Source organism: Lontra canadensis, unplaced genomic scaffold (genome assembly GCF_010015895.1).
Source record: "Lontra canadensis isolate GAN:19392208 unplaced genomic scaffold, GSC_riverotter_1.0 scaffold93, whole genome shotgun sequence".
Lineage (NCBI taxonomy): Eukaryota > Metazoa > Chordata > Mammalia > Carnivora > Mustelidae > Lontra > Lontra canadensis.
The window spans coordinates 3,609,087-3,632,325 of NW_022631087.1; the positions used below are offsets into that span (position 1 = coordinate 3,609,087).

The 23,239-nt window shown below is 41.0% G+C and overlaps 1 protein-coding gene and 1 pseudogene across 2 annotated transcripts in view; one reads left to right on the top strand and one right to left on the bottom strand.

The window, feature by feature from the left end:
* The window catches only part of SYN3 (synapsin III), a 449,127-nt gene that overhangs the window by 350,429 nt on the left and 75,459 nt on the right, over positions 1-23,239 (bottom strand). For both annotated transcript variants that reach the window (XM_032836530.1, XM_032836531.1), the window contains exon 4: positions 11,625-11,716. In XM_032836530.1, the coding sequence (XP_032692421.1) occupies positions 11,625-11,716 (92 nt within the window). The remainder of the gene's footprint in view (positions 1-11,624; positions 11,717-23,239) is intronic.
* On the top strand, positions 15,771-15,934 carry LOC116854680 (annotated as a pseudogene).

Consider the following 23,239-nt stretch of genomic DNA (forward strand, 5'->3'; position numbering starts at 1 on the left):
AAATATCCTCTTCTCTGGGACAGGTCCACACATCTGTCTTGTCCCAAACATCCCAAACACCTGGAAGCAGTACGACTGGGGTGGGTACCAGGAGGAATATCTGAGTCTTTGATCCCTTTCCTCAAGGTCTTGTGTTACTTAGGATTCTGGCTCCCTCTCTTCAACCCTCTCTGAGGTCTGACCTTCTAATGAGCGGATGCACATTATCAGCCACTGTGGTTTGAACGGGTGCCTGTAATTTAGTGTTGCCTAATGCTGGAAACTGAGAGCAGAGCTTGTGTAATTAGCCTGGGGCCTCATTAACATCTGCCTCCTTGGGTATTTTTCATTCCTGATTTCTCCTGTCCTGTATTTTGATTCCCATCTGTCTGTATAGGCATGGCTGCCCCTTTTTTTTTTTTTTTTTTTTTTTTATCACTCCATTGTGGAGCTAGTCTTGAATTGGGGCCCAGAACGGCCACAGCCATCACAAAGCATGAATCTTAGCATGCCCTGGGATGGCCCCTGCTCCGCTTTCCAAATAAAATTTTGCAACTCTACTGAGAACCTGGATGTCTGGGTTGCTCTTCAGCACCTCAGGCTGCCTGGCAGCACACCCTTAGTTTGGGAATTTGACAGAAACCAGAGTAAGGGACTCTATCATTTTAATTGCTATAATTACTGATGATTTAACCAACTTGTGTGCAATACTCTGCTATTTATAAAACACAACAAAAATTGACCTTGAACAGAGACTTGCTCTGATTTGTTCACTGGTGATTTCCTAAGAGAGTTATTCTCTTTTTGTGCCTCTTGTCCCCATTCTGTGGGGTCTTTGTGGAAGGCATCAACCCCGCTCTCTTACTCACCGGCCTCTGCTTAGCTCTGGAGCCTTGAGGGCAAGGGAGGGAAGGAGGGTAGTGCGTCTTTCTCAAGCCCACCGTGCTTCAGTCCCATGACTCTGGAGGTAGCTGAGTTCCTCCGCCACTGCTGGTTCAAGTGCGGGACTCTCCCATTCAAGTCTAGGTGAAACCTACTACGTTAAAACTACTAATTCTATTTCCTCTCCTGCCCCTTTGTCCCTGGGGATGAATTGCTTCCTGCTGTTGTTAGATTCTGGATGCATCATGTTTCCTTAGCCCAACACACTCCGCTGTAAGTGGTTCCTTCATTATAATCTTTATATAACCCATTTGGGGGTGAATTCTGCTTTCTGCCTAGTTCCTGTCTGATACAATGACCAATATTGTGGTCAATATCGGATTGACCTGGAGTATTGGATTGGATTGATACTGATTGATATTGATACTATCAATATTGGATTGATACTGGAACACAGCCTGCAACCTAGCAGGTCCTTAATAAATATTTATGGAACAAATGAGCAAACTTTTCACCAAACTATGTAAAATAATGATTACCTTTTACAGATAAAGAAATGAAGGCTCAGAGAGGTAGCTCCTCAGATCTGAGCAACACATTTCTTTTTTAAAATTAATTTTTTTTATTATGTTGTTGTTAGTCACCATACAGTAGTACATCATTAATTTCTGATGTAGTGTTCCATGATTCATTGCTTGTGTAAAACATCCAATGCGTGACACACACATCCTATACCCTGGATGAGCTTTGCACCACACTCAATGTCCTGGAGAAATCTCTGAGTCCTGCTGCTTTCTGTATAGGGACAGAGTTCACAGATGCCAGCCTGGAGTGGGCTCAACAGGGCCAGATGCCATGGAGTGGACAGGGGTAAAGTGAGGAAGAGAATAACAAAATCCTGGATTTTAAAGACACTTGGAAATCCACTTGGCACAGAACCAAAAACCAGGGTTCAAATCCAAGTGCTGCCAGTTGCTTCCCCCCGCAGCCGTCCTGGGGTGACTGACCAAGAAAAACTGCATATATTTAAGGTATACAACATGTTTTGACATATGCATATGTTATGAAATGATTACAACAGCCAAGTTAATTAACATATCCACCACCAAACTAGTTAACCGTTTTCCTTCCTGCTAAGAGCACTTGAAATCTCTCTCAGCAAATTTCAAGTATATAATACATTATTATCAACTACAGTCACTATACTGTACATTCCCCAGAATTTACTCATCTGATAAGTGTGTACCCTCTGACTAATGTCTTCCCATTCCCCCAAATCTGCCAGCCCCTAATAATTACCATTCTATTCTTTGTTGCTATGAGTTCAGCTTTTTCAGATTCCACATACAAGAGAGATCATATGTATTTTGCCTTGTGTGTCTGGCTTAATTCACTTAGCATAATGTCTTCCAGTTTTATCCAGGATATTGCTAATGGCAGGTTTCTTGCTTTTTATAAGGCTGGATAATATTCCATTTTATATATAATATATAATATATAAAATAAATAATATATAAAATTAAAAAATATATAAAATATTATATGTATATATATATATATATATATATATATACACACACACACCACATTTTCTTTACCCATTCTCCCACTGACAAATAAGCAGGTGTTTCCACATTTTGGCAACTGTGAATAATGCTGCAATATGGGAGTATAGATATCTCTTCAAAATAGTGATTTTATTTTCTTTGGAGATATACCCAGAAGTGGGATTACTGAATCATATGATAGCTCTATTCTTAACTTTTTTTATTAAAAATTTAACCTTCATACTGTTTTCCACGGTGCTTGCACCAATTTGCATTCCCTTGTTCCCACATCCTCACCAGCACTTGCTATCTTTTGCCTTTTTGTTAATAGCCATCCTAACAGGTGAACAGGATATCTCACCGTAGTTTTGATTTTTTTATTAAGTTTAATTAGCCAACATATTAGCTTTTGATGTAGTGCTCAATGATTTATTAGTTGCATAGTAGTTGCACTGTAGTCTTGATTTGCATTTCCCTGATTAGTGATGTTGAGCATCTTTTCGTGTGCTGGTTGACTATTTGTATGTTTTCTTTGGAAAAATGTCTACTCAGGTCCTTTGCCCATTAAAAAAACTGATACTTGGTCTTTTGCTCTTGAGTTATAGGGGTTCCTTATATATTTGGATATTAATCCCTTATCAGATAGGTGGTTCGCAAATATTTTCCCCATTCTCAACATTGTATTTTCATTTTGTTGACTGTTTCCTTTGCTGTGCAGAAATTTTTTAGTTTTACTCCTGTTAATTTTTTTCTCGTTTCAGACAATTGTGGTCCAAAAAGATACTTGTTATTATTTCAATCTTCTTAAAATTGCTAAAATTTATAACTTATCATATAATCTATCCTGGAGAATGTTCCTTGTGCACTTGTATTTTGTTGCAGTTGGATGTGGTGTTCTGTGTATGTGTGTCTCTGTTAGGTCCATCTGACCTAAAGTGCATCTGAAGTCCAATATTAGTTTACTGATTCTGTCTCAATGATGTAACCATTGTTAAAAGTGGATACTCAAGTTCTCTACTGTTAATCTATTGCTGTTTATTTCTTCCTTCAGACTTGTGAATACTTACTTTATATATTTAGGTGCTCTGATGTTGGGTGCATCCATATAATTACAATCGCCATATCCTCTTGACGAACTGACCCCTTTATCATTATACAATGCCCTTTGTTGTTTCTTGTTACAGTTTTTGGCTTACAGTCTATTTTGATATAAGTATAGTGACCTTGCTCTCTGTCGGTTTCCATTAGCATGGAATAGCCTTTTCCATTCCTTCATTTTTAGCCTATGTGCGTCTTTAAAATAACTGTTTATTTAAAGTCTCCTGTAGGCGGCATATTGCTGGATCCTGGTTTTTTTTGTTCGTTTGTTTGCTTTTTGCTTTTTGTTTTTTTAAATCAGTCAGCCACTCTGTGTCTTTTGATTGGGGAATTTAATCTATTTATTTTATTTCTTATTTTTTAAAGATTTTATTTATTTATTTGACAGAGAGATAGCAAGAGAGAAAGCACAGGCAGGGACACAAGTACAGGGAGAGGGAGAAGCAGGCTCCCTGCTGAGCAGGGAGCCCGATATAGGGCTTGATCCCAGGACCCCAGGATCATGACCTGAGCTGAAGGCAGTCACTTAACCAACTGAGCCACCGAGGCGCCACCCCATTTACTTTTAAAGTAGTGATTAATAGGTAAGGACTTACTATTGCTATTTTGTTAGCTGTTTTCTGGCTGGTTTGTAGTTCTTTTTTTCTCTTGCTGTGTCCCTTTGTGATCTGATAATATTCTGTAGTGGTATGCTTTGAATCCTTTCTTTTTCTGTTTTGTGTATCTACTATAGGTTTTTACTTTATGATTACCTTGAGGCTTATATAAAACATCTTATAGTAATAACAGTCTATTTTAAGCCGATAACTACTTAACTTCGATCATATACAGATTCTCTTTTACTTCCCCCTTCCTACATTTTATGTTTTTGATGTTGCAATTCACATCTTTTTATATTATGTATTCATTAACAAATGACTATAGCTATAGTTACTTTATAGTTCTATAGCTATTTAAAAGACATAATACTTTTGTTAAAAAAGATACTTTTGTCTTTTAACCTTTTACTAGAGTTAAAAATGATTTACACCCAGGTGGTGGGTATTAGAGAGGGCGCAGACTGCACAGAGCACTGGGTGTGGTGCAAAAACAATGAATACTGTTACACTGAAAAGAAATTAAAAAATAATAATAATAAATTTTAAAAAATGATTTATACACCACCATTACATTATTAGAGCATTCTGCATCTGAACAAATACTTAAACTTTATTGATGAACTTTATGTTTTCATGTTACCATTTCATGTCCTTTCATTTTAATAAATTCCCATTGCCTGAAAGTCAGGTGCTAGGATCCCCACAATATTTTCCTACCAAATGACTGTGGTACTTTAGCATATTGCTCACAAGGAGAAACTTTCCACTTCTTTAAGCAGCTCTGTGAAACAGTCTCCCCCTTTTTGAACAGGTGGTCCAGGGCAGTGGTGCCCCATACAAGCTCTGACATCAGAATGCTTAGGTTTAAACACTAGATTTGCCACTTAGCAGCTGGAGGCCTGATTCCACTGCCCAACTCATTGGAGCTTCAGCCTTCTTATCTAGAAAATGTGGCTTATAATAGTACATACCTTATAGAGTTGCTGAAAGGATGAAATGAGTCAATACATGCTAAACGCCTGGAATAGTGCCTAGCACGTAGGAAGTGCTATAAAGTGTTTGCTAAATAAATAAAAATTCATGAATTTTGTATGTGTAATTCAAGCTGGCTTAATCAAAAAGGGATTTTTTTTTTTTTTTTTTTTTTGGCTAAGGTTTGGAGATGAATCTGGATCCAGGGCCTTGAATAACATCATTGGGTCATTCACTCTCTGTCTCTCCCTTGGCTGTATTTTCCTTTGCTTGGCTTCAACCTCAGCAAAGCCTTCCATCAAGGGAAAAAAGAGATGGCCACCAGCAGCTCCACATATCCATCCCAGCAGCTCAGCAGCCCCAGCAAAATGCACACGTGTCTCCCACCCAAGGGTTCCAGTAAAAGTGTCACAATGGTTTCCTCACTGGCTTGGCTTGGATCCCACTGCAATATTCTGATTGAGTCTGACACCAGCTGACATCAGCTCTAGACACCACACAGACTGTAAGTTGGGGAGGGGTCACCCAAATGGAAAATCTAAGTGCTGTTCCCCAAAGAAGAAAGAATGGATGCTGGAGAAAACCAGCTGTGGTCTGCTCTACCACCCATCCTGGCCAACTTTTCTGAAGGTACTTCCTATGAGCATTACTTCAGAAGATGTAGGCCTTGCTCATACTGCACACTCGGAAGTGATTAAAGGCATTTTCAATGCAACACCTAATTCTCTTTGAAGGCATATACTGCAGGGCAAGGGCACTGTTCAACATTCGACTTTGGGAGACCACAGTTAGGGCTTGAAACTGCACCACATGGCCGAGGAAGATTCTGACTGACTCCCTAACTGCAGGACACACCGTGAGCTGGGCTGGGGCTACCTGGTTTGTGTGCACGTTCTCCCAGGTCTGGAACTGTGGTTGCCAAAGCAAGCGATCTAGCTGAGATAGTAAGCACCATCCTAGGCACGGACAGAATAAACCTCAACAGCTCCATGGACCCCTGAGCCCAGGGCTTTGGCCATATTGGCAACTGCCCTCATAGCTCTGGCTACTCAAGGTATGGTCTTCTACCCGCAGCAGCAGCATCTGGAAACTAGTCCAAACCCATGCTGCTCAAACTGAGGCTACAGGTCTGGCAGTATTGGCTTCATCTGGGAGACTGTAGGTAATTTAGAATCTGAGATCCTACCTAAAGACCTAATGAATGAGAATCAGCATTTTATCAAGATCTTTCGGGGGTGGATATGCATTTAAAATTTGAAAAGCACTACCAAATTAGTTTTCTAGAGCTGCCTAAAGAGAGTACCACAAACTGGACAGCTTAAAACGACAGAAAAGTATTCTTTCACAGTTCTGGAGGCTAAAAATCTGAAATCAAAGCATCGGCAGGATTGGTTTCTTCTGAGGGCTGAGAGAGAATCTGTTCCATTTTGTTCCATGTCTCTCTCCTCACTTAGGGTGATTGACAGCAATCACTGGCATTCCTTGGCTTATAGACACATCGCTTTAATCTGCTTTCATCATCACATGGCATTTTTCCCTGTGTCTCTGTGTCAGGAAACACACCCGGCCCCAGCTGACTCAGCCAGGGTGCAGGGCCAATGTGAGAGCTGTTTGGGGTGGTTCTCCGTCAGGCTGCCCATTGGAATTACCTAGGGAGCATTAAAACTACAGAGGTCCAAATCCTACCTTCAGAGATTCTAGTGAAGTTGGTCTGGCATATTCCTGGGCCATCAGGATTTTAAAACATTTCCCAGGTGATTCTAATTTATAGCCAAATTTGAAAACTAATAGGATGCATGATCTCGTTTCTATGTATTACAAAATAAGACAATTCAGTTCCTTTTCCAGATAAGGAAGCATGGTATAAATAAGTACAAATAAATCTGATAGTTTCTGAAGTATATATAGTTTGAGGCATTTTTGTTTGATGCTCACAAATTTAAAATTACTATCTCTTTCTTATCTTAATGATAATAAATTACTTCCTTTGCCCTAGTAACACTTTTCACCTGGAGTCTTATTTTTCCCCCTGATATTAGTACAGCTACATCAGCTAGCTTTCTTTTGACCAGTTAAATGTGTATGTGTGTGTGTGTGTGTGTGTGTGTGTGTATGTATGTGTGTGTGTGTATGTGTATGTGTGTGTGTGTGTGTGTGTGTGTATATATATATATTTCCATCCTTTAACTTCCAAACTTCCTATATTCTTATGTTTTAGATGAGTACTGTGAATGGAATATAGCTGAATTTTAAAAAACCTACTTTAAAAATTTTTAATGTCGATGCTCTATAAACTAGAGCACTCAGTCCTTTTACATTTAATGCAATTAATGATATATATTGGTGATAATATTGAACAACTCAGAGGGTACTTTGTGGAGGTTGTAGTTCTCACAAGTGACCATGAGAGGGCGACTCCAGTGGACTCACAGGCATTTACAGCCTTGAAGAGACCGAGGAAATCAGGAATTTTCTCTCTGGGTTTCCACCACTGCATCCAAGGGTGTGCCTTCCCTATAATGTTTGGGCATCCTCTGACCATGGGAAGAACAAGGATATGAGCTGGGGGACAGCAATGTGGCGAACTGGGGGACAAAAGAGCCGTCCAGTTGTCTGCCCATCCATGGGGTAAGTGTAGCTGAAGATATTCATTAGGTTCAGGGCAGAAGCTATTTACCGACTTGTATAGCAAATTTTAAATACTTTAATAACCAGCACTGCTATACAGGCCATTTAGAATAATAATCGGTCTGCTTATATATTTTGATTTAAATCCACCATCTTATTTTAGTTGTAATACACATTCCCTGTTGGTTTTTCTCTTTCATGTCCTCTTTTACTATTTCTTCTATTCCCTCTCTTGTAGCTTTAAAATATATATATATATTTTATTTGTTAGTTTGAGAGAGAGCAGGGGGTGGGGTGAGAGAGGAATAGTGGGAGAGGGACAATCTGACTCCATGCTGAGCCAGAGCCCAGTGTAGGGCCCAACCCCACCACCCTGAGATCATGACCTGAGCTGAAATCAAGAGTCAGACACTTCAGTGATGAGCCACCCAGGTGCTCCTCCCTCTCTTATAGCTTTTAAGTTTTACTACATTCTTTTCTTTTTTTTTAAGTAATCACTTAAATTACTGGCAATTACATCATGCATCTATGACCTTTTTTTTTAAGATTTTATTTATTTGACAGAGAGAGACACACAGAGAGAGAGGGAACACAAGCAGGGGGAGTGGGAGAGGGAGAAGCAAGCTTCCTGCTGAGCAGAGAACCCAATGCAGGGCTCGATCCCAGGACCCTGACATCCTGACCTGAGCCAAAGGCAGACGCTTAACGACCAGTAAGCCACCCAGGTGCCCTCATCTATGACTTTTCACAGCCTGTTGTTAATTGATACATTTACTTACTTCCCTAACAATACAAGGGCCTCAGAACACCTTAATTCCATTTCCTCCCAGCCCATATTATCTTCCTGTCATGCATTTTAATTCTTTGTGTATTTTTTTAAATCTGTAAGACATTATTATTATTATTTATAGACAATATTTATTTACATTTACTACCTTCTTTGTTGTACACATCTTCTTGTAGCTCTGTTATTCTGGGATCATTTTCTTTTTGCCGAAAGCAGGTTCTTTACAATCTTCCTTAGTGAGAGTATTCTCTTTGTAAATGTTTTTATTTTGCCTTTATTCATAAAAAATGTTTCTCTGAAGATTGAAGAGCTTGGCAATTATTTTCTTTTGGCCACCTGAAGATGTTCTACTGGTGCTGCCTGGGAGCTGTCAGTTACTCTAATAAAGTAATCTGCCTTTTCCTCTCTGGCTGTTTTTAAGATGCTTTTCTTCATCCTTCTGCACTTACACTATTGTGTGTCAGTATATAATTCTTTTTATTGATCCCTGAAATGTAGTAAACTTCTGGTTTTGGTGGTTTAGTATCCCTCTGAAAGGTTTTCAACCATCATTTCTTAAAAGACTGCCTCTGCTCCATTCTTTTTTTGGGATTTTGTTTATTTTATTTATTTATCTTATTAAAGATTTTTATTTATTTATTTGACAGATCAAAGTAGGCAGAGAGGCAGGCAGAGAGAGAGAGAGAGAGAGGAGGAAGCAGGCTCCCAGCTGAGCAGAGAGCCCAATATGACCAGGACCCTGAGATCATTCCAGGACCCTGAGATCATGACCTGAGCCGAAGGCAGAGGATTTAACCCACTGAGCCACCCAGGCGCCCCTGGGATTCTGTTTAAATGAGAGACTTTCTCACAAGATCTAATCAACTCTTTTGCATTTCTTCTTTTCCTCTCTGTGCTTCATTAGGATAATTTCTTCAGCTCTACTTTTCACTTATTAGTGCCTTTTCAATGGTGTGTCATATATTGCTAAACACAACACATCCAATAATTAGTGACTGATTAGTGTAGTTTTCATTTCTAGAAGTTGTATTTGATTTTTTTTTTTTTTAATTGGCTGTGTCGAGTGCCTGGGTGGCTCAGTTGGTTGGACGACTGCCTCTGGCTGAGCTCATGATTCTGGAGTCCCAGAATTGAGTCCCACATCGGGCTCCCTGCTCGGTGGGGAGCCTGCTTCTCCCTCTGACCTCTGCCCTCTCACGCTCTCTCTCTCTCTCTCTCTCAAATAAATAAACAAAATCTTAAAAAAATTGGCTGTGTCACTTTTTATTGTTATTGTTTTCTATTTCTGGAAGGTATCTTCAAACCTGATTTTTTTCAACTTAATAACTTTTTTTTTTTTTTAAGAATTGCTGTTTGATGGGGAGAGTATGTGTTATGGTGAGTGCTGTGAATTGTATAAGACTGATGAACCACAAACCTGTACCCCAGAAATAAATAATACATTATGTGTTAATTTAAAAAAAATTTTTAATAAAGAAAAATACCAACTCCCCCCGCTCCCCCAAACAATGATATCTGGGGAAAAAAAAAAAAAGAATTGCTGTTTGATTAGTCTGGTATCTGATGTCCTTCAGGTCTCTTTCTGTTGTCTATTGTTTCTGTTTCTTCTCATTCATGGTGTCTATGCCTGGTTATCTTGGACTCTGTGCTAGCTATTGTACAAAAAATTATTTGAAGCTTAGGATGAAAGTGCCTTCCTCTACATATGATTTGTTTTTTACTTCTGGCATGTTTGGGATCACCATAAACCAAGTTTAAGTTTCCCTGGAAGACAAATCAAACTGCAGTTTAAGCTGCAATTACTTATAAGGGCTCATGTACTTATAATTCACATTTACCTTGAAGATGTGGTTCTTCTGGGTCTCAGCTTATTGTGAGGAGGGCCTATCATTACACTCTCCACCTTGAGTGTACATTGATTTCTACCTCCCTTGTTCCTGCTAAGCTATCAAAACCAGTTTTCAAATTTGCCAGACTTAGCAAATTTCATAGAAAAATATAACTTTTGTACACATTCATCTCTCTGAGTTACCTTTTCCCCATCATTCTCTTCTTGGTAATTCCTTAATGTCTTGCTAATTCTTTGAAGGCTTTAGAGATGATATTATTTAAAACCAGTTTTTTAAATTGTTTTCCATGGAAAAGTTGGTCCAAATAATGTAGCCCAACATTATTAGAAATGGAAAGCCACATAATGTCTTTCTTGGCACATGGTAGGCTCTCAGTGAATGATGACTGAATTAGTTGAATTATCATAAATACCCAAGCACGGTCTCTTTTTTTGCCTGTCTGCATTTACAAAGACTGCTTCCTCCCCTTACGATGCATAGAATGCCCATATTTCACCACTGATAAGGGTTAGAACCAGTGCCACCTCTTCCTCAAAGTTCTTCCTGTTTTACTTACCCAAATCTGAATCCTATTTCTACCCCAGCTAAACCCTCATGAGACCTGGTCTGTATTATTCTGGTTGCTTAATATATTAATATTAGAAATATAGGCAGAAATATATTAATATAACTCTTTATCTCTTCTGTGGATTTGTGCTTTCTTGACTTTTCTGGGCTTCTGAAGAATTTTCTCACTCCACCTCAAGCTCAGCATACATTATAAACTGATTCTCTGGAAAATGGCATATCCAGTACTTTAAGGTTTGATGTCCTGGGAGGGGATTCTTTGAACATTTAGTCTGCCATATGCTGGAAAGAGGCCATAGCTCATTCTAATAAACCCTTACATTTGTACAGCTCTTTAGAATGAACAGGGCGATCTCACCTCCATGTCTGTTACTTGTGTGCTGCAATCATGCTGCAGATGGGAATCAGAGGGTAAAAGAGACCAAATAATACACCTGAGTAGAGTCACAAAGCCATAAATGGAATCCAGTCTCTTCTCTGCAAGCCCAGGGCTCATGCCAGCCCACCACCACTGCTTCCCTCAATTATTTGTGTTGCTATTCATTCCTATAGCAATAGCACCTAGAACTCTTTGGAAGTAATACTCGAGAGTAATACATGAGAGTACGTGTAGTGTAGAAGTCAGGTCAGAGGCAGCTGACAGAGGGGTTAGCTCTGTGAGGTATCCCACACGTGCCTCTTGAATGAAGGCTTTCTGATTCTCAGTCCTCCTTACCTCACAACCTTGGTCCCATTTCTCATGACTTGCATGTCCACCATACAGCCCCCAGTAACATAGGCAGCTAGGTTCAACTCTGAGAATTCAGCCTGAAGGAGAAAGCAAAACACAAAAGGATTCATCAAAAACTAACGACGCTAAAAACTACTAACATTTATTGGGTACTTTATGTGCCAAGTACACATTTATGCCTCTCCTGAAACTTAGAAAGTTGGTAATATTATTTACTTTCCTTTCTGAAACCTGAGGAATCTGAGGTGCAGAGGCATGGTGTCATGTCCAAGGCCACATAATTAATAAAAGGCAAAGTTAGATCGAAACCCACCTGTCTCTGATTCAAGGACCTATGCTTTTAACCACTACTAATTTCTACTTCCTTGAAAGCAGAAGAAGCCACTCCAGCTTCAGGACTACACGAGGTCAAAGGCTGTTCAATATAACATTTTCCCTAGATTTCTTCAGCTTCAGGTTATGCAGTGGTAAAACATCACGGCTAGTAATCGTGTATCCCAATTAATGGAGTCCTCCTCATCATCTGCCCATTGCTTCCTCTTTTGGTCATGGCCCCTCCCCTTTATCCACCTACATGGTTACAGTATAGGCAGCATGTCTATGCACTGAAATACTGCTCTCACCGTCACAGCTGATGGGGTTGGCGCCTGACCCAGGGTGTAGGAATAAGGTGCCCTTGTATTAGAATTTGAAACTGCTGAGTGATTCATGCAATTTCTTTCTGGGGCTGTATTTAATACATAAAACCTAAGTATAATTAAAGACCATGTTTCCTGCCATCTGGATTGGGAAAGTACAGAAAATAAGGGGGTGGAGGGAGAAATATCACAGTCACTAAGAGAGGAGGGGTAGAGGCAAGAGATGAGGAGTACTCTTGATGTTTATGTGCCAGCTACAATCCTACCCTTGGGTTTTAGGCAATACCTCTGTATCTTTGTAATTTCATCTTTTTTGCCTTTTTACTTGTTTAAGCAAGATCTGCTGAATTTCTGTTGCTTTTGACCAAAGCCCTATGGAATACATCCCTCCTACCAGATTATACACTCCCTGGGGACAGTGATTCCATGTTATTATAACCATCTAAGTTTCATAAGGTCACAAATACACCACTAGGTGGCTTAAACAGCAAAAATTTCTTTTCCCATAGTTCTGGAGGTTAGAAGTCCAAAAATAAGGTGTTGGTAGGGTTGGTTCCTTTTGAGGGCTGTGAGGAAAATATCTGTTTCAGGTTTCTCCCCTTGACTTGTAGATGGCCACCTTCTCCCTTCTCATCACACCATCTTCCTTCTGTACATGTCTCTGTATCCAAAGACACCCTTTTTATAAGGACACCACTCACACTGCATTAGAGTCCACGCTAATGACCTCACTTTAACTCTAGAAAGATCCTATCTCCAAATAAGATCACACTGAGGTACTGGGCTTAAGACTTCAACATGTGAATTTTGTGAGACAGTTGAACCTGTAACCCTATCCTAGAAAATGCATAGTACCAAACTGTGCCTTACACAGAGAAGATGCCAAAAGCTATTTCTCAAGATTAAGTGAATAAAAATAGCTTCTCATACATATGAAAAACTCACTATGTGCCAGATACTGTCCTAAGCATTTTACATGTACGAATTAATTTAATCCTCACACTTATCCAGATGAAAAAACCAAGGCAAAGAAAGATTAAATAACTTGCAAAATGTACACAGTAAGTAGCAGAGCCAGAATTTAAACCCAGGCAGTCTGACTCCAGCCTATGCTTTTAACTGGTATAGCCCCCTACTCCCACTGCTTAGCTCAATCAGGCACTGGGTGGATTACAACTGGGAATTTTGGGGACCTAAAAATAACCCAGTTGAAGAGAAAACCAAGTTCATGTTGAAAGGAAATATCATTTCACAGTGATTTAAATGTATCCCCTTGGAAACATTTAACAGAATTATGACCAAAGACCTACTCATCTCCCCAGATGACATTAAAGGAAACCCAGAGCACTTATGTCTCTTGCTTTAATTAATAGCCTCATTATGTTGTGGCAAGGTGAAAAGCAAAGAGCTCCGTTAATGAGTTCAGGTTAGTAAATAGTGGTAATGACCTGTTTATTACGTCTAATGCCCTAAAAATTCAGTCCCATCATGTTTAAGATACTTCATTGGCAAGATTACAAAGAAGAACTGGCAATAAAAGTTGTTGCATGAGTGTGCAGAGAAAAAGAAGTCAGAAGAAAGTTGCAACACAGAACATTTGGTTACCAAAAAATGTGAAGAAATGGAGTAAATCAGTGTTTTGAATGATAGAATCTCCAACTCCAAGGTGGCAAAGCCCCGGAGGCTTTCTTGCTGCCCAAATGGAAAGAGATATCTATATAAAAGACACACTCAGGCTTGAATATACAAGTTAGAAGTTCATCGTGTTCAGCTCAAGGTTTCTAGAATTATCTCCCAGTTATGGTTTATGAATGATTATAGGAGGTGAATGCTTGGGTTCATAGTGTAGCAAGTCTCTGTTGGATCAAGCATAGAGAGTTGGGGTAGCGAAGAGAGGGCACTCTTCTGTATTTTACTTTTTAAAAACTTCAACAAACAAAACTTGGAAATGAACACAGAAGTATCCAAGTACTTTTCCTTCAAGATAGTATGATGGCCCTCTTGGTAGAATCTCAAAGAGCACCTATTTTTGAAGAGCCTCAGAGTTCACATAGAAACTGTAGTGGGGAGGAGGGTCAGGGAACGGGTAAGCCTGGTGGTGGGTATTAAGGAGGGCATGTATTGCATGGAGATCTGGGTGTTACGTGTAAACAATGAATCTTGGAACACTACATCAAAAACTAATGATGTATTGTATGGTGGCTAACATAACACAATAAAAAAATTTGTAAAAAATAAATGAATAACCATTTAAGTAAAAAAAAAAAAGAAAGAAAGAAAGAGAAACTGTAGTGGGTTGAACTGTCTCCCCCAAAAGATATCAAAAGATATCACCACACCCTAACCCCTGATACATAGAAACGTGACCTTTTTTAGAAACAAGGTCTTTGCACATTTACATCTGTAGTCCACCTAGAATTAATGTTTTATATAAGATCTGACGTAAGACTCAAGGTTCAATTTTTCCATATGGTTTTTCAAATACTTTACATTGTTTATTAAATATGCTTTCACCGAATTGCATCAGTGCCTTTGTCAAACCTCAAGTCACTTCATATGTGACCTGTTTGTCTATCCTGGAGTCTAGTCCAAGTTGTCTCAATTACTGCAGCTTTACAGTAAGTCTTAATATCAAGTAGTACAATATTCCAAAAGGGAAGTAGCCCAAAGAGGGCCCAGTGATAACAGGTCCAAAGACAAAGTAGGATGACCACCCCTCTGTTCAGATAAAGTCATCCTCCTCAACCACTCCAAAATACGGTCACTGGGCAACCAGATGAACTCAAAGGCTCTATCCTGAATAAACTAGTTGAATGTTTCCCCAGTGATATGATTGGCTGAAGGGAATGTGTTCTATTCTGATTCACACTGCAACCCACCATTGTGGCCTGACCTCTCAAAGAGCTCCTCAGGGGATCCCCACCTCTCTAAAGGTTAAAAGGAAAAAAAAAAAAAAAAAAATCAAGAGCTCAGCCCCTTCCGTTTTGTTAAGTGTGGTAGGCCGGCTGAGAGGTTAATGAAGTCAAGCACCACCATGACTTCGAGTCTTGCCTGTACTGAGCAATGGTGCCTATGGCACTCCACTGCTGTCATGCTCATCAGCACCTACAAATTTCTCTTTGCTTTATAAAGAAATTTTTGGGTTTCAGCACTGGTCTAAACATCCTCTATTATTTGCGCTTCTTTACACCTTACTGAAAGCTTGAGCCCACTGTCTCGACTGCATTACATTTTCCCCTATCTGCTATGAGGAGCATTTTAAAGAATTTATTTCCCTTATTTTTAACAGAAAAAAATAACACCATAATGTATGGCTTTGGAAGATGAAGGAGGCTGTGTATAATTTTGATTGTCAAGATTTTGTTTTGAAAGGGAAAATAATGTTATACATTTGTGGGAGATTATCTCTAGACATCATTAAAGACAGGCAGATTTTTGCAGTATTAGGCATATATGGGGATTTTGTATTTTGTTACTCTTGTTAAAACCTGGTAGCTTCACACAGTGGCAGTATTGTAGCCAATGAGATTTATCCAAGGTGCAATTATTACTAATTGAAAACTGGTGTGGGAGTTTTTCAACACTGATCTCAATTATACCTGAAAGTTCTGGATTATCTGAGTTTTCCTGTTTGTGACTTTTAAAAACATGTACATGGAGGAATCAAAGAATAGTGGGAAAGGAATTGGACTTGAAGTCTGAAGACCAGGGATCTAAATGTTGGATTTGACAATGACCCAATGACCATGACCACAGGCAAATCCCTTACCCTCCACTGTAATTCTTTTCATTTTTTAAATAAAAGAGATATAATCAACTGAGTCAATTATATCTATAATGCTTTTCATTTTTATAGCTCTTTCTTTCTCAACTAGTGTTCCCCCAATTATCACTGAAGGAAAAATTATCACATCACATCTTATGAAAAAAGAATGCCAAGCAATAATATTTTTAGTAGAAAACTGTTCACTGACTTATACTCAGCTTCAGGCACATAGTAGGTATCCAAAAGTGCTTGTTGAATAAAGTGTTATTTTTATTTCTGATGACCAGATACGTATGCATGCTATGTAGCTTGCCTTGTGAAACTCTGTCCATTGCCAGATCCATTAGACACCGTAACACTGTGGAAAGTTTTTCTAAGCAGAAAGGAGGGGAAAGGCCCAATCTAAACTTCTAGTAACAAAAGCACAGGAGCACTGGGTGTTATATGTAAACAATGAATCTTGGAACACTACATCAAAAACTAATGATGTATTGTATGGTAACTAACATAACACAATAATTAAAAAAAAAAAGCACAGGTAAGAACATAGGGCCATCAGGTCAATGGAATGGTGAGATGTCTTTTGTAGCTGGGGCATGGAGTTTATGCAAAGTTAGAAATAATAGAAAGGTGGGTCAGAGACCAGTCCAGAAGGATCTTGAACTCCTTGTGAGGGAACACAAATATCATTACATAGTGCATTAATCTTCCCTTAACTAGTATTTCTGTTACTTCATAACAAATTACCACAAAGTAAACAACTTCAAACAACACAAGTTTATTATCTCACTGCTCTGTAGGTCAGAAGCCTATATTAGTTTGGCTGGTTTCTCTGTTCTGGGCTTCACAAGGCCCAAATCAAGGTGTCAATCATCTGGGCTTTTTTTTATTGGAAGACTCTGGGAAGAAAGTGCTTCCAAGCTCCTTCAGGTAGTTGGCAGAATTCAGCTCTTTGTGGTTGGAGGACTGAGGTCCACTTCCTTGCTGGTGTCAGCTGGGAGCCTCCCCCAGCCAGTTAAGGCCATCTGCACTGTGTGCCTCATAGCACTCTCCGTCCTCAAACTAGTAATGGCACACCAAGTCCTTCTTATCCTTAGACATTTAACTTCCACATCTACCACATTTCTGTCCCCAGCCAGAGGTAATTCTGTTTTTAAAGACTTGTGTGTGCTCACACAGATAATCAGAGTCACTTTCTCTATCCGAAGGTCCATAATACAATCACATCTGCAAAGTCCCTTTTGAATATCATTTTCACTGGTCCAGGGGTAGGGCATTAACATTTTGCGGGGGGGGCACTAGGAAACATGGGAGGCTGCCGAGGAGGGGAGTGGTTACATATATACATACACACATACAGACATTACATACACGCATAACAAATATGGGCAAAGAATTTTCTAGTCTCCAAGCTCTGTTACAGGTACTAGATATGGCTGGAAACCTATCCACCAACAAAATCGTTTCTACAGCTCCTTAGATCAGAAGGCAATATAAGCACCTCTTTACAACTAAACTCACGTTCAGTTCCGAAACACACATGCACGTGGGCACATGCACACACACACACAAGCACACGTACACTTGTGCTCCCCGCACCCCAGGGAGGGGAATAACATGGAATGCATTCAGTTTCCTATAGGGTCTTTGGCTGCATTCTCACTGGAACTGGCACCTGGCAAGCATGTGAAGCAAAGTAGATAATATTTCTGAAAGCATGGGGGTATTCGAGGCTGGTTACTAATAATTGCATTTGTGATGATAATGACGTTGATGACAGAATGGAAGTGGTGATTGCAATCATTATGGTAAGTTGAAGGATGCAATTAGGCCAACATATCAATGGGACAGAAACTGAAAGTGGGACTTGGAAATGGATGACTGATGGGAATGTGCACAAGAAACCAAGAATGTGTGGGAATGTGAAGGTGGCAGCTATCGGCCTTGACCACAAAGCCTGACTGAAGGAGGATTTTGACACAAAAAGATGTTGTCCAGAGATCCCAAGGGCAAGAAACTGGCAGACTGACTGTTCTGGAATCCAAGGGTGGCTGATAAGATACTAGAAATTCCTGTCAGTTAGTGAAGACCTATCTGGTCCAGACTGTACCCTTAAACACTTAGAGTGTGCTCCTTTTCACAGCCTTAGGCATTCCATAGATTTTTCAGAAGGAGAGAGAAAGAGATAGACAAACAGACACAGAGTTCATAGGAAAAGGTGGGCAGCCTCCAGTACCTTTCCTAATGTGAGGTGGTCAACCTCTGACCCTGGGCCCTATTCTCCAACCTTTCCCATTACACCCCATGCAGAGGAACTGTTAGTCTGTGGGTCAGGACATCATCATGCTATAGCTGATAGCAGGCAAGGTCATTGCTAGTTGAAAAGTCAGGCAACCACGTGTGATTCTGGCTTTTCTGCAGTTGATCTGGCCTGTTGATCTGGGCGGTCATCGTGTTGATTCCTCCCTCCTCCCTGTAGCTCCTCAAACGTGCTCACCTCACCTCAGTATCCATCTTTCCCTCTGCTGCTCTCCTTTCCATGAGTTGATGGATTCCCAGAAGTCCCAGAGGTCCTGCTCTCTCTTTTCATAATTGTGTTTGTTGTACCTTGGGCATATTTAGTAATAACAGTCACATGCTTGATAAGTAACAACCACAAATGATCTGGAGCCTAACTTCAGGATTCACGCCAGCTTTGGCAGAGACCCCTGCACTGGGGCTGGGGTGGGGGGGGGTCTCGGCCAGCTAACACTTAGTGGTATTTCAACTCTTTTTTGCTATTCCTCCCTGTGTATTTGGCTATCTTAGGAGCCTAGAACAGGGTGGTGGTGGTGATTTTCAAGGTAGGATTAGGGCATTCCTACATCCTCTAGCAAGTTATCATCAAAATTCCACTGTAATCCCTAATAGATTGTTATGTTTACTCTTGGGAACAAAACTGTGTCATTAACAAATTCCTTTAAAAAAAAATCAGCATTCTGTGTGTACTGTGATCTTCAGGTCTTAAGTTCTTTCACAGAATCTCACGAGGTCTAAGAGACTCATTAGAAGGACACACAACAATAATAAAGTAGCACTAAATACAGAATGCCCAAGCTCTACCTGGTCTCTAATGTCCCACATAATTTAGACACTAACAACTGATGACCTCCTTGACATTGTCTCCCATCATTCCCTGTTCCCCACTTGCGGCTCATTTTGCCTTTGCTACACTGGTCCCTTCTCCATTGCCAAGCATGCTGAGCAAGTCCCAGGCTCCAGGCCTCCAATACTTAGAGCTTCCTGGAGGTGGCAGCCAAGGCCCCCTTCCTCACTCCACTCTTACCTCTGCTCAGTGGTGCCCCCCCACCCCCAGGTAACCCCCTGCAAAGCACCTGCTATACGCCATGCCCCCTTTCCTCGCTAGAACTCACCCTATTACACTCATCCCCTACGGACATAACTGTACACTTATCCCCATTTGACATGATCTACATCCATCCCTATTTAATATTCAATTGTCCATCTCTCTCAACCAGAGAAGTTCCAGGGGGCAGTGAGGTCTGTTTCATTCATGGCTCTATCCCAGTCCCCAAACCAGTAACTGGCATACATCAAAATGCTCAAATAATTATCACTGAACAAATGAATGTCTATTTTGTAGATGTCAAAGGTGAGGCCCAGGGAGGCAAAGTGACTTTTCCCAAAGTTACAATCCGATAGTCGTGTCAGCTGGGACCCAAACCCAGGCCAACACCCTTCACACTGCACCAAGTGGTTTAGTGGAGGCGACTGGTGTTGTACTGCAGAGCTGGGTCAACTAAAGGGCTGCCTGGCTGGTTTTGGGCTTTGCTTATGCACGTGGCCGCCTTCATTTTCATACCTTCCCATGTCAGCAAAAGCCACGGGCCCCTGTGCCTTCTTCATCACTCTGCCTCTTCGAACTGCCCTGCTCCAGCAAACACTTGGCAGGTGGCCAGCCCATGGCTTGCTGTTGGCAAGAACTGCTTCCTGTAGGTTTCCCGGCACAGGCTGTGTGTTTAGTTCTGAGGGCCCAGTGAGTTCAGTGACTTTCTTGACTGGTATCTGAAGTCCTTTCCACCATTTCAGATTCATCTTGTAGACAAAAGAGGCTTTGAGAGTCTACAGAGTCTCTCAGTGGCCCATTCCAGTTGAGGAAATCTCACTCAGGAGCAGCACCTGGCATCTCAGTGAAGGGCCTGGGCCAACGGGTCGGTGTGCTGATGGTGGGGAGATGCAAAGGCATCTTCTGCTCATCCAAACATCATAATGCTCCTGCGTGTGTGTGTGTTTGTGTAGAAGACAGGGCGGGGAGCAAAAAATACATAAAAACATGTCCAAATAAGTATAAAAATACAGAAAAAATAAAAATGATAAAACCTACATTCTTAAATGTTTAAGTAATGGAAAATCTAAAATTAGGTGGGATGGGCCACATTTTAGAAACAGAACAAAAAATCAACAACAGTGATTTGCAGTTTACAAAGTGTTTGGTATAGAGTGGTTTTCAGACTCAGACCACGAGTCTGAGTGTGAGCTCTATGCCTTAACTTGCTGTACAACTAGAAGCACGCTAGTCTTTCTCTGCCTTGGTCCCTCATCTATAAAATGAGTCTTCCTATGGTGGTTGTGAGCATTAAATGAGTTGATAAAAGCCCTTAGCAAGGTGCGTAAGTGAAAATAAGCGCATAATGAATGTGAGCTATCACAGTTATGTTATTTGATTGGATCATTACAACAACCTCTTGATATGAGGGTAGATATTAGCATTTCCACTAAAAACAGAGAAAACTGAAGAGCAGAGGGAACAAATGACTTCAGCCAAGATCACAAGGTTACCGAGTAAGAGAGCGACAACTCTGACTCCATTCATCCATTCATTCGGGCACTTAACAGCTACTATGCCAAGGATAGGGTCTGATGACGTAGAAGTAAAAGGAACAACATTCCCTATTCTTGTGGAATTTGTATTTAGTGGGGGAGATAGGCCATTAACAATAAACTATATGTCAGGGAAAGAAACACCGATTCGGGTAAGAGGACAAAGCACTGGGAGGTGAGTGTTATGTCAAATAAGGGGGGACAGGGGAAGGTGGCACTTGATCAGTGAGGCAAGCAAGATGAGGGAGTTTTGCTAAACATACAGTAAGAGGGGGAAGGGCTTTGTAGGCAGGGAGAACAGCAAGGAGGAAGACCCCGAGGCTAGAGCATATGTGCAGGGCTCAAGGAACAGCAAGGAAGGCAGTGTGGCTGGAATGGAGCTAGTGAGGGAATGAGTGGAAGGAGAAGAGATCGGAGGGGCCAGTGGATTGATCCCGTCAGGATTTTATTCTGGATGACAGGGTTAAGGTGTTAGCACCATCACTATCCTCATGAGCAACATCATCACCTTCACATAGTCAATGAAGAAAACGATGAAGATTCAACATCACCATCACCACCGTCACCACCACATTTGGCAATGCAAGAACCCCAGAAGTCCAGTTTGAAAAAAAATTACTAATAAATGTGGTGCCACTCTGGTTTTTAGGGATTTTTTAAAATGGCCCAGTTTTGTTCTCCAGAGCTTAGACGTACGTTTAGTAAAGATTAAGGTGGGGTTCTGGTGGATGGCAGCCAGGGCACCTGGGAATGCTCGAGTTCTGCTCTGACATTCACCCCTTCCTGCTTCCTTCCCCAAGAAAGCTGTACCCACAAGAAACAGTAGCAACTGAGAATCAAAGAAAAATACCCATTATACACATCATCCTTTGCCTTTGCCAGGTCAGATTCAAGGATGAAGAGAGCTTTTGATAATGTCTTCAGGGAAGGAAGGAAGGAAGGAAGGAAGGAAAGGAGGAGGAATGGGAGGAAGGAGGGGAAGGGGGATGGGAGAGGGGTAAGAGGAAGGAAGGGGAGGGGAAGTCTGTAGGGGGACAGAATGGTGGGACCACCTCAGCCTCCTGAGCTCTTAAGGTTGAGAGACCTAGAAAAGAGCATTGCCACCTACCACAGACTTTTGTTACCTACAACAGGTAAGGCAAATGTTCAGAAATGATAAGGCCACAGCTTAAGTACACCGAGATAATGATGGTTAATGTCGCCTCGACATCTACTTTTCCTCGTTGCCGAGCTGGCTCCACATGTTCTAACACTACTCTGCTGAATGCTCAGGAAAGTGTATTTACAGGATTAAGCAAACCAGGTGTGAAAGTTTCCCCACATTTCCCCAGAGGGACAATGGAAGATTTGCGGGCTTGGGACTGGGATTGGGAAGTAAAGGCCACTGCTGGACAGCTGCATGCAGTCATTTCATAGGTGTGTGCGAAACTGGGAGGCTGGAGCTCTGGGAGGAACTGTCTGGGGTGAGAAGAGCTGAGATGTAGTCGTGCACATGACCCTGCCATGTATGCTAAGGGGAGACACTGAGGGAACGTGAACAGGCTAATGACATTTAATTTTTGCAGAGTTTCTTTCTCCCAACTGAAACTTGTAATGTGATGGTAGGAATATCTTCTCCGTCAAAGCTCTGAGAAACTCAAATGCTCTATCCTACCTTAACGTACTTTTTTATTTTTTCATTTTGATGGTCCAAACCCCTTTTCAGGGTTGCAGAAATGAAAAGACCTTTCTTTCAACCCTTCTTTCCTACCCGCTGCGACCCATAGCATGGACTTCCTCTTCCTTTCCCAGAGCTGCCTCCCACTCGTCTCTTTGTGTCTCACCTACTCTCTGTTTAATCCCATCTGCACCCTGAGATGAGGACCTGCCACCTCCTCCCACTGGGGCTTCTGGAAACATGGTGAGATTTGAACCCCAGACACTGAGGCCCTGCTGTTCTATAGCAGCTCCAGCTTGGCACCAGATACTTTGGAAAGAATAGCATTTTAGGACTCAGGGCACTAAATCCTGTGAAGGAAAATGAAGCAGGTGAAATGATAAAGAGTGACTGAGAAATGTGCATGGGAGAAGTGTCATTTCAGAGAGAATGGCCAAGCATCTCTGAGGAGGGGACACTGGTACAAAGAACCTCAGTGAGGATACCCTGGGGAAGAGGGTTCTAGGCGAAAACAACAGCAAGAGCAAAGGCCCTGAGGCAGAGTGTGCTCACTTGTTTTTCAAAGTTTTTTTCATTGTGGTAAAATACACTCAACATAAAATGCACCATTTTAACTGGTTTTTAAGTATATAATTCAGTGGCATTAAGTATATTCACA